The following is a 13,010-nucleotide window of genomic DNA, read 5'->3' as shown; positions in this document are numbered from 1 at the left end:
GGCTCAGAAGAGAACCAACCCAGGGGTTAAAACCATCAGCTGATTGGAGTGATGGACGGTGGCGGGCACTGTGCTTACTAGTAGTACATGTAGGAGCCTGGACTGGGAATGCCTCAAAGTTTTTTTTAGGGGGATTCCCCTGAACAAAATGGAGGAATCAAAGCATTAATCAAAAAAAGATGGAAAATGGAGTAGATGAATCAACCACCTCAGCTTTATGCTTGCAGCGGAAAACTGGACAAGGGGAAACCCTAAGACTGACTATGTCAATCAGTGGACTCTGCACCAGCCTCATCATACCTGGACTGTTGCTGATGATGTGTTGGAGCTTCTAATTGATTGAGGTGACGCTCTGCTGGCTCTGCCTACAAACCTGAGAGGGCCTCCCTAAGAGGCCGTTGAACTTGAACTGGACAAGTGGGATGCTGGACTCTGTATGGTGTAAACTTTTAATTAGGGAATCTCAACGGAACTTGAGCTGTGGTTATGCATCAAGGTGAAGGAATTCATGATGGGGGAAGGGTTTGGGGTGAAGTGGGGGGGAATCCCAGTACCTATGTGTCATGTAATGCAATGTAATTAATGAATAAATGAATATTAAAGAAAAAAACAAACAAAAAAAATCAGTTCACTAAAAAACTCCATAACAGTTTTTGTTGTCTAGACCAAATTCAAAAGATAAGATGACAAAAATGCTTGCAAAAATTTTTATCTGATCTATGCTTGCCATTTAGCAAATATTAAAAAGTGTTTTTGCTTCTCAACACTAGAACTGCTTCAACAGTTGTAGAGTTGATCTTATATTGACCTGCTAACTTGAACGTGTTCAATTGGAATATGTGGTTCTGGAAGTAGTGAAGCTTGTGGCCACATCCTGTTTTGGCTACCTTACAGTTTATCAGTCAAAATATGTTATTAGGGTGTGCCTTCAATACATACTAATAACTTTTCACCTCTGGATAAATTTTAGAAGAAATTTTTGTCTTAAGTATGGGAAGGTATTGTCTTAGGAAGGTGAAATAGGGAACATGGTTTTAAAATGTGAAGACCACACTGTAAACTTTCTAGAGGAATGGTCACAGGACTTTTAAAAGAAAATATTAGATAAAGAGTCAGATTTTGTGTAGGACAGACACTAAAAGTGCCAGAAAAATTTAAACTTCAGAAAGTATATATATAGTAAAATAATTTTTCTGAACTTCCCCAAAAGAGAATAACCCTTAAAAAACTCAATATCTCTCTCTATGTGATCCCTTTCAGAATTTGTTGAAATGAAAGACAAACTGTGCATGAGTATGAATTACAATGTATCTGCAGAACTGTGATCTCTGATCCATTTCATTTAAGAAGAACGTCTATCTTGATACTGAATTGACCTCAATCACCACAAGTGGCTTATTCAGGTTTGTTCTACTTCTGACTTCTATTCCACAGTTATAATGTGAATTCTGTAGCAGGAAATACTGGCTAATAACAAAATAAAAATTATGGGGCTAATCACAAAATAATAAAAGAAGGCAGCCTGTAAATCTTACCTTTGTGAGCTCCCTTTAATTTTTGAGTAAAATAAGTTCTTAGCTGTCATGGATATTATTATATTCTCAAAGACTTCTCAAATAGTAAAGAAATCCCTTCATATGACTAACTCAGATGCTTGTTAACCATGCTGGTTAAAATAGCAACATTCAGGTAGTTGGGAACTGAGATAGCTGGAAAGATTGGACAAAAAGACATGTATAACTATTTTTTCCAAATAACGGTACAGATATAAGCGTGGATCATATGAATTAGAGAATAAGATGTAAATGATTGGACATACAGGAATAAACAAAGTTGGTCACAAATCAAGGTGCATCTATATTGAGGGACAGAAACCAGACAAAAGCCTCAATTTCTCTTCCCAGAAGAAGGAATCTTCTCTCATGTTTATCGTATCTTACTGCATTCACATTGTATCTTACTGTATCTTATTAAGTTTCAGGATTTTATATTTTTTTTCCTCTATCATCTTTGTTCAACCAGCGATGTTAAGCAATTAAGTACGTTCAATTCACTTTAATCTTACACTTTTCCCTTCATTCCTCATCTCCCTTTAAGTTATCCTTACTTCTTTGTATATGTTTATAATGAAACTTCTGAAAAGTGCTGTTTATGCTTACTTCAATTTCTTCAAATTCGGGCTCCTTCAATGAGCCTTCAGGTCATAGACTCGCGTGGATAGGCAACATACTCAGAGCATTTGTTAACCCTGCTCCTTCTGTTCACTAAGTACCTCCATAGTAACTTCTTGTTTATCCTGGAAATCTAATTATCATCTGACTGTCCCCCAGTGTCCCCTGCAAACCATTCCTTGTTCTAGTTACAAGATCAAATATTTTCCAATTGTCAGCCTTTCAAACTTGGTCTGTCAGTATCTTCTGCTTCTCTGTTCTGTACACACTGGTCTGTTGGGTTCTGAGTATGCTGTTGTTTTCTTCCACTAAAGAGATTTTTTACATACCTTCTTTAACCTAGATCACATGATCCCTCATGTGCCTCTTTGTTTTACTGTGTTCAGCTCCCTAATGTGCTTCTTTGTTTTACTGTGTTCAGCTAAACTCATTTTTCAAAAAATGTTCATGGTCTCTCTAGCAAAGTCTAGGGTACTCAGAGATTTGCCCTTCCTACATCATCTCTTTTGCTTGTAAAGCATCTCATATTTTAATCAACCCCTCAGTAGAGATATTGTCACTTTCCTTCCTTACACTGTAAGAATTAGGATTTTATGTGTTAAAAATAGAGTAAGCATCATTTATTAAGTGAATAAACAAAATTAAGCACAGAATTATAAGAACAAAAGAGAATGTTTGGCATAGCAGTTAAGATGTCACCTAAGAGCCTGAATCTTGGACTGGTGTTATGGCTCAGTGGCTAAATCCTGGCTTTGCATGAACTAGGATCCTTTATGGGTTCCGATTCCTGTCTGGGGTGCTCCGCCTCACATACAGATCCCTGCTTGTGACCTAGGAAAGTAGTAGAGAATGGCCCAAGCCTAGGGACCCTGCACGTGTGTGAGAGACCTGGAGCAGGCTCCTGGTTCCTGGCTCTGAACCACTCAGCTCCAGCTACTGCAGCCACTTGTGGAGTGAACCAGCAGATGGAAGATCTTTTTCTCTGTATTGCTTTCTCCCTGTATATCTGGCTCTTTCAATTAAAAAATATTGAAAAAAAAAAACTCTTCAATATTACCTCTTTTTTCTATCCCTGGATTCAGTTTGTGACTCCATATTCCTGATAATGCAGATGCCAAGAGGCAATGATAATGGCTTCAGCAATAGGGTCCATGCCACCTATAGGAGATCTACCTTGGATTCTTAGCTCTCAGCTTTGACCCCCAGCCTTCTCCAGAGCCCTTGCAGGCACTGGAGGAGTGAGCTAGGCAATGGCACTTTCTCTGTTGTCAGTTGACCTCTTAGGTTTATTCAGATCATGGTGACTTCAATGTGGGGCTACTCAACAATTTTATTGGTTTCTCTATTGTCAAATTAAGCCATCATTATGGAAAGATACAGAAGACAATCTAAGAAAATTTGACCAAAAATAGAAATCCCTTCACATATTGAGTGTGTTACTGCTTATATAAAATTATATTATATATAAAGATGACTTTATCAATACAAATATCTTATACAAAACCTTCAAAATTTTCAAAATTTCATCTTGCTCTGGTTTGCGGTCAATGACAAATAGTCGCAAGAGGGGTGGTTAAAAATGAGTTGAGTCCATGCATTCATTTAGTCTGCACAGAGCTCAGTGTTCCAAAAAGGAATACTTAATTTATGAATAAAAATGTCATTACCTTAGAGTAATTTCATTGCTTTCATCTTATAGCCAACTGAACTGTCTAGCTCAGACACCTTCGTTTTGTCATCTGTTCAGGCATTTACTGAGTGCGTTCAACAGATGCCTTGCTAACTGTGGTAAAAATGAGTGAGATAACCATCCCTGACGGTAAGGAGCTTGCATTTTCATACAGGTGTCAATTTGTTAGATTTCATTTTCAGATTGATGCAGACCCTGAGAAAGTTTATTTGATTTATTTAACCTTCGTAGCTAGTCAAGATTCCTGCTGATCACATGAGCTTATACAATTGTCATCTTACATATAAAGTCAGCTACAAAGTTGTATTTTTTCATGACTGGTAGTAACCTTGAAAGCCATTATCACTAGATAGCCAGAATGAGGAAGAATTTTAAATTCTTGACTGCTGCATATAAATTTTGCTTGGTGATAACCTTAGGATGTTATCTTAGCTGCTTCTCCTTTCTGATTTCCTACTGCTGAATGAAAAAGTAATTTAAGCTCTTTTCAAAAATTTAGATGCTTGGGCCCAGCATAGTAGTCTAGCAGTTAAAGTCTTCGCCTTGCTGGGATCCCATATGAGTGATGATACTAATCCTGGCAGCCCCACTTCCCATCCAGCTCCCTGCTTGTGGCCCGGGAAAGCAGTAGAGGACGGCCCAAAGCCTTGGGACCCTGCACTCACATGTGAGACCTGGAAGAGGCTCTGACCTCCTGGTTTCAGATCGTTTCAGCTCTAGCTTCACGAGTGAATCATCAGATGGAAGATCTTTCTCTCTGTCTCTCCTCCTCTGTATATCTGACTTTGTAATAAAAAATTAATCTTTTAAAAAATTGTATTTTCCAGAAAGGCATTTACATTTAATACTAAATTACTTTTCATTTTATACTAGCTTTTCTTTTTCTGTGGAGAGTCTGTGACCCTCTCATGGCCTCAATTCTTAACAACTGTTTTTCTTTTATGCAGTAGCTCACTGAACAAACCAGGTCTGAATTTCCTGTGCACCCCACTGATGTTCAGATGGATTTATTCATCATGCATTGCGTGTTATAGGAGGGTATAAAATTATGCTTCAGATAAATTTGCAGTTTATTTATGAGTTATGAAAAGTGACTAGAAAATGATTTTCAATTTTTTTCCTTCAATTTTTGACTGTTTTACACACACACACAAACGTAAAATATACTACAATTCAAAGGACTATTATGGAGTACTTACCGTATCATGATAGGGATGAATGTATTTTTGTTAATGGTGTAATTAGCAGAAATAGTCAAGATATTTTGAGAGCTTCCACATCCATATTGAACTGTAGGTCTTCCTTCCACAAGGAACAAATGAAGAAACAGTTTCCCAAAATTACTCTCAGTACCTTTAAGAACAAATGATATATTAATAATTAACAGAGGTTTATATTTTATTCAATAGCATCATTCATTCTACAAACTTAATCTTTGCTCTCAAATCTCTCTGAATTATGATTCAGTGGGATGGAGAGCATGTTAGTAGGTAATTACTCAATGACACAATTACCATATTAAAATACTTATTATTTCCCATAAGCTGACAATGGCATGGCTTAACAGCATTCATTTGACATGAATTTAACTTCTGACTTTGCTAGTAAATAGGTGTACTTTAGCATTTAATCTCTTCCCTCATATGTTACAATGGGATAAAAAGTAGCTCTTAGAGCCAGTGTGATGACTAAATAAACTTCTAAGTTGAAAATGTTGGCACATATGGTAAATAACTTCAATCATTATTGATATTAAACCTAATGTGCAAATTCTATTATTTCTCAATTATCAAAATTGTATTTTAACTACAGAGTAGTATGTTTTTCACAAAAGCTAAAATAACAGAGAAATTAAAAAAGAGAAGTACTCCTCTCTAATCTTAATCTCCACTCAACTTTGAGGTAATTTTCAATCACCTAATTATCTACATACCCATACTAATATATTCTAAAAATAATTAAAAGCAGGATCTTTCTTTATTCCCAAATTCTTGAATAGTTTTATTCATATTTGTTCACCTTACAAAAAATTTAGCAATCTCTTCCTATAAAAGCATAAATTTCTTTATTAATTGAAGTACAGCTCATACGTATCACACAGATGATAAACACACCGCTCAGTGAGTTGTCACAAAGTGAAGTCACTTAGCAAACACAGCCTAAGAAACAGGCATCAGCAGCATTGTCAGAAGTCTTTTCAGTCATTACTCCCTTATTTCCCCTACAGAAATGAACTACTGTTCTGAGACTCAAGATTGATATTCAACTTTGCTTAAGTTTTAGTAGAATAGTGCTATATATTCTTTTTGTTCAATACTGTGTTTGAGTTCATGCATTTTACTGTTTTTATAGTATTTCATTAACATTTATAATTCAGGGCCCAGCATGGTGGCCTAGTGGCTAAAGTCCTCACCTTGAATGTTCAGGGATCCCATATGGGTGCCGGTTCTAATTCCGGCAGCCCTGCTTCCCATCCAGCTCCCTGCTTGTGATCTGGGAAAGCAGTAAAGGATTGCCCAAAGCCTTGGGACCCTGGAGACCTGGAGGAAGTTCTGGCTCCTGGCTTCAGATTAGCTCAACTCCAGCCTTTGCAGTAGCTCGGTGAGTGAATCATTGGAGTGAAGATCTCCCTCTCTCTCCTCCTCTCTTTATATCTGACTCTCCAACTTAAAAAACAAATCTTTAAAAAATATCTATAATTCAGATATTCTCTATATTCTAGATGCCCATTTCTGTAATTTTTGGTTATTATGAATTGTGCAGCTTGATAATTATATGTATATACACATATGTTATATATATGTCAAATGTACATATTATATAATGTTATAGTTTATATATATATATAATGTTCAAATGGACATACTCCTGTCTGTGTGTATATATACACAAGGCTGCTCATATTTAAATCTTTGCTAACAGTGTACAAGAGTTCCTTTTTTCATAAATTTTATTTATTTAGTTACATGAAGTTTAGAATCAGAGAGTAGGGGAGAAACCAATCTTCCACATGTTCATTCTCCAGGGCTGGGCCAGGTTAAATTCAGGAGCCTGAACTCGATACAGGTCTCCCTGTAGGTGGCGTAGACCCAGCCATTTGGGACAACTTCCACTGTCTTCCCAGGTGTATTAGCATGCAGGCAGCTTTAACGTCGAGCAACTGGGGTCAAATATTTGCCCATGTGGATGTCAACGTTGCAGGTAGTGATAGTTAGGAGCTACATTACTGGCTCCTTACTGTCATCTGGTATACTAACCTTACAGAGTCTATCTGTATTGTATTTATTTGAGTTTCAGATTTTATTCTTCTGATCCTTGGCAAATTTGAATATATTCTTATATTCACTATCTATTTTAAGATATTTCTTGGTGAAATATCATTATATACTTCATTGTTTTTTCTTGCTTCTTGGATACAAAGTTTTCATTAATATTTATCATAAGTATTTTCCTTAATTCTCAGATTCACTTATCAAACCCATAAAGCTGAATTTGCTTAATTTTAGCTTAGGTTAACTTATAAATTATTTCAATCATGGTTATTACTTAAAGTCTTTTTATGTCAGATTTAAGACTGCTTGTTCCAAAGTCATAAAGTTTATTCTACTAAATTATCTTCTGTAAGCTTTCCTTAAGAAATTTATTCTACCTAGAATTGATTTCTCCACATATTATAAGTATGGAGTTTTGTCAGGTTGAATTATGGTCCTAATTGCCTGCATCTGTTAGTGCTACCTTACAAAGACTGTCCAGACATGATTAAATTAGGTAGGTTATGCTGTGTTAACTGAGCTTGTTCTAAATGCAATCACTAGTATTCCTTTTAGAGTGAGGCAGGGGAAGGTAGGAGGATGGACAAGCAGATGGCCATGTGACTATGGAAGCAGAGACAGAAATGGTGCACCCACAAACCACCCAAGAGCGGTAGCTACTAGAGCTAGAGGAGTCCAGGAGTGGATTTTCCTCCGAAATATACAGAAAGAACACGCCCTGCAACTTGACTCGAGGATCAAAAACTCATTTAGGAATTCTGACCCATAAAGTGCAAAAGAATAAAATCATTGTTTTCAATCACTAAGTTGGCTGCAGTGTACCACACCACAAATAGAAAACTAATACATCAAATTCCATTTTGCTATTTTGATTTCTAATTGATCCAAAATCATCATGGTAAGTGATTTTCAGAATTATTAAGTTCTTAGATATTTATGTTGTGTATATTAACTGTTTTGAATATTCATGTTTTCTATTCTTATTAGTATATGCAATTATGTATTTACAATAATGTTTTTGTTTTATGCTCAGGTACTATAAGAAGCACCAATAGAAGTGTCTTAAATCTCTCCAAAATCACAAGTATCAGAAATGACATTAATATTTAGTGAACACTTTTACAGATATGAAAATTGATACATAAAATACAGAGATTTTTATGAGACCAATATCATGTTACACAATTATTTCAAAATGAAAGCTTTGTTAGTAGCTCTCAAGTTCTTAAAGAACCCTTTATACACTCAAAATCAATTGAAAAACTCAAAAGTTCTTCCTATAGTTAGCAAATTTTGATATAGACTTGTGATTTAAAACATAGAATTTTACATATTATGGGCCCGGCACAAAGGCTCAATGGCTAAACCCTCACCTTGAAGTGCTGAAATCCCATATGGGCACAGTTTGTGTCCTGGGAATGCAGTGGAGGATTGCCCAAAGCCTTGACACCTTGTACCCATGTCGGAGACCTGAAAGAGAATTCTGAAATTTCTAGCTTCAGGTCGGCTCAGCTCTGGCCATTTTGGCCATTTGGGGAGTATCTTTCTGTCCCTCCTCTTTCTCTCTGTAAACCTGATCTGCCTTTCCAACAATAATAGATAAATCTTAAAAAAGGATTTTATATATTATTAAAAAAATTCCCTTACATGTTAAATTTAGTGACAGGTTTTGTAGAAGTTACTATACTTTTAAAACATGAAAAAGGGTAAAAAGCAAAGCACAGGGTGCTATTCTATAACTTTGCAAGTATCTTTTATGTCAAACTTCACAATAGAGTTAAAGTTGTTTTCTACTTCTGTAATTTATCTGCTGTGAATTTTTGATGTGGATGAAGAATATGACATCCAGTCTCACATAGGAATGTAGTTGGTAAGGAATGGTTATTTTAATAATCTTTTTCAGACATGCACAAACTTGAAAAAGTCCTTAAACTTTCTTAGAGTTTAATTCCAATGTGAAAACTGAAGCTATGTTAATGAATTTTGCATATGCTATCAGATTAAAATCTCATTAGTCTTGTTAGTACTTAGAGTGAATGTTTTCTACATGCATGATTCTGTAACGTTATGCACTGATTGTCTGAAAAATAGTTTCACTGAAGCATGTAAATGTCTCAAATATTGATGTATTTTATTATACATTGTAAAAATTAATTAATATTACTATTGAAATGATCAGAAAGTGTTCAGAAGCTCTCAAGTTAATTATGGCAACTGTAGAGTGTCAAAAGTACCAATGCTTAGAATGTTTAGACTTTATGATTAGTAGCAAATACTGTTGGCGGTTTTCCGTGCATGAAGTGATAAGCTTGCTTTATTATTTTTTGAGAAAATAGTTGCCAAATACTCAAGTCTGTAAAACCAGTTTCTCTGTTCATCCCTTTTAAGTGTTGCACATGTGCTTTCCCTCAACATTTACTGTATTAAAATTTGTACACTCATGAGTTAAAATATACAAAATTATTATATTACATCACTAACACCATTTTAAAGTGGCACTTTTACTTTAGGTGCATAGTGGAGAACACCATGACGACAGGTGGTATGATTTAGTGTCACTCGCTCAACATTAAGCGACCAGCAGTGTTTTGCATCATGATTTTTGCATCATGAGTGCAAGTATAAACACAGAGATACTGACTTTCTGGACAGCCCGAGATGTAGGAGATCCTTCAGGAGTCTGCACACACCCATGGACTATCTCCCTGTTAGAGCCTAGTTCTACTTCAAAGGGGAAAAAAGAGTGAAGCTACTGCTAAGATGTAAATAAATGTTTATTTATTACTTCAGAAAGAATGTCAAGAAACGCTGCCTCTTACCCATATCTCAGACTCTGGAGGACTGAATTAAAAGTAACACTCAGGACTCAAAACAATTATTTAGGGTAAGGTGACTCTGACACAAGAAAAGAATGGTGTATTGTCCAGCTTATGTTCATCTGTCTTTGTCTTTGAGTTATTCACAGCTCTGTAAAGTTGATACTTAACAATACAAATTGTTAGCTGGTAAAATGCAATTGATTATCTCATGGGCAGAGTGATATTCCCTCTATTTGTATATTCACTTCATAATTCATCATGATGTATGTGTCTCTCTTTCTTGAATTCTCCTTTAAGCTGGTGATAATCTTACTATCTCTTACACTAATTAATAGGCAAATACTGCTTACTACATTTTGAAAATTGTCCTTTAAACAAAGGAGAATGCACAAATTCTAATTTTTAAATTATGGTGGGACATTATTCCCATCACATTAGAACAAGTAAAACCAAGTCTAAGGGGTGAAATTTGCACAGAATATAATACAAACGGAGTTTCCTGCAACATGGTCATCTTGAACTGGGCAGATACTCATTGAGAATAGCCAAGACGGGGAAGGAAAGATTCTAAACATAGTTGAAAAATCTGGGGTGGGAACATAAGCGATACAAGGTACAAAAACATGTGTCCTATTAGCGCTTAAAGGTATAGAATTGAAGGAATTAAGAGAACAAATTCAGCAAGAGGGTAATATAAAGTGATATAAATAATACAACATAGACCAAATCAATACTTCAGAAGTGAGTAGCCAAATAGACAAATTAACATTGCAGATTTAGTAATAAAGTAGGAATGACAAAAGCTGCAATAAAACAGGGATGGAAATGACTGGATGTGTGCCTAAATGTCCCATTATCAGGCACACTCAGTCCGCTAAGGTTCAATTGAGCATAACTGGGCCAGGCACCTTCACATTTTTTTGAATCTCCTGAGATTAATTTGTAATCCATTTTGGGCTTGAATTCTTTAGGGTGTTCCCTGGTTTTCACTTTAGTTCTGTAACAATACTTGGGCTGCTTTTTTCTGAATTTTAGATCTCATGAAGAATTTCTAGTATTATTTTTGACTGGAGCTGGATGCTAACAGGAACACATTTAGACACAGGAGACAGCACCACCATCTTTGTTTTTCCTTCCTGGACCCATAAAGGGTTATATTAGGAAATTGCATAAGGTTCTTCCTTGAAAGTTGGTACTCTCTCCACTCTCTTGCTTTTACAAGTGGCTGAGAGCAAGGAGATTATGCACTGAGGGATCATCTGTTATCCTTATCCATTCTATGATTTTTACTAAAATGTTTTTCTATTTATATTTTTACAAATGGCTTTATATTACCCTCCTAGGCTCATATTTTAAAGAATGCTTAGTCACTAAAATCAATTAAAAAAGTGAACAGTCCTACCTAAGTGTGTAAACTTCCCATTAAGGGCCATAGCTACCTTGTCACATGGTATAAAATATGGTTGGTTTAATAAAAGTTAAAGGAATGGTAACAGAATTAAACAATTGGGCTTCTTTCTTTGCTTAACACTGTATTGATACATTTTATTGATAGGAAATTTAAAAATTAATAATATTTATAAATGAGTTCAACGTGTTTTGCAGGTAAAATGTGAAGGTAGGTGAAGACATGAAAGACCCGAGGCTAAGATGCATTTATGTATATCAACAGCAAATTAAGCCCCTTAGGGAATGTAAGATATATTATTTCATTGATCAACTTTTCTAATCTGAAATCAATTGACTTTGTATTTTGTAACCTATCTTCCATAACTGGAGAAAAGTTGAATAAATCAGGAAGCAATTATTTGGTTTCCACTAACAGAATTACAGGTCCATTTTAAACATATTATGAAGACTGGTATTTGACTTTAGACTGAAAAAACTAGTGGCAACCAGTAAAAGGAGAAAAGAAATCAGGAATTTCAAAACAGTACTAACAAAGAAAAATATAAATAATTCTTAGATAAAAGTGTGTATTTTTATATTAAACTTACTGGTTGAATAACTCAAACTTGACGTCATAATAAATTTAATATAACATTATTCATTGAAATCAAATCCATTAAACAAACCTGGGCTCCTCTGTCTCTGCTTCATATATCAAATGATAAAAGCAGTGTATTTTTCGTCATAATGTTCCTATATGTGCTATTTTGGGTGGAACTTGAAAGCTCTGGAAGAGCTCATTAGTAGGGAATTGAAAGAAAGTCATTCTGTTGTTTCAGTGAAAAGATGCTTGATAATCTATTAAGGAAGGAGTGCAAATCTGTCTTTCTCTTTAAACAGTTTTTATGATTTTAGGCTGTGCAGTACTTTTTTCATTAATTCATTTATGCTTTTTTTTTGGTGTTTTTGTTCTGGATCATATTTTGAAAGCTACCAAAACCCATGGCATTCAAACTTGCTGTATGCTAATTAAATCATGATCATGCTAGCTGCTTTAATGTTTGTTAAGCATAAAAGTACTGCCTGGAACGATATACAGTATAATGGACTTCAGTTCTTAGTTCTCATAACATTTTAATCCTAAGAAACTGAGTTTCACATTTTAGAAAGATAATTATTACACAGAGATACATAGTTAGAACTTATATCACTATAATTTATCTCATAAGAAAGGAATACCAATGAAATAAATTATCACACAGAAGAAGCAAAGATATCCTTGTCAGCTTTAAAATTTTAGTTTGACTGATACTGAGTTTAGTTGCAGATGTGACATTTTCTAAATATAAATATTTCATCAAGTCACAGGACTATTGTAGAGTGTTTATATCACTTCCATTAAAAATCATGTCTCTAATTGAGCTTTTTAAATGAATGCTCTGAACATCTATGGAAGTTTGAGATCTTTTTCAAATAAACATTCAAAAGATATCTTACATTCAAAGCATTTTTATGTATATTTCCCAAACTCTACGAGTTTGATAATGAAAATCATAGCTGTATCATTTATAGTCTAAGAACAGAAGGTTAACAGATTTATCCTGTATTGTTCAGTTCGCTCACAACTGACATGGGCTCTGATGTGCACTTGATTAGTTACTGATGTTTC

The 13,010-nt window shown here is 35.0% G+C and overlaps 1 protein-coding gene across 1 annotated transcript in view; it reads right to left on the bottom strand.

Moving 5' to 3' along the window:
• The window catches only part of LOC131481299 (protein eyes shut homolog), a 1,058,324-nt gene that overhangs the window by 266,166 nt on the left and 779,148 nt on the right, over positions 1 to 13,010 (bottom strand). The window contains exon 21 of the mRNA XM_058669692.1: positions 5,061 to 5,214. Coding sequence (XP_058525675.1) covers positions 5,061 to 5,214 — 154 coding nt within the window. The remainder of the gene's footprint in view (positions 1 to 5,060; positions 5,215 to 13,010) is intronic.

The sequence above is a fragment of the Ochotona princeps genome, chromosome 1 (genome assembly GCF_030435755.1).
Source record: "Ochotona princeps isolate mOchPri1 chromosome 1, mOchPri1.hap1, whole genome shotgun sequence".
Taxonomy (NCBI): Eukaryota; Metazoa; Chordata; class Mammalia; order Lagomorpha; family Ochotonidae; genus Ochotona; species Ochotona princeps.
This window is presented reverse-complemented; position numbering and strand designations above follow the sequence as displayed.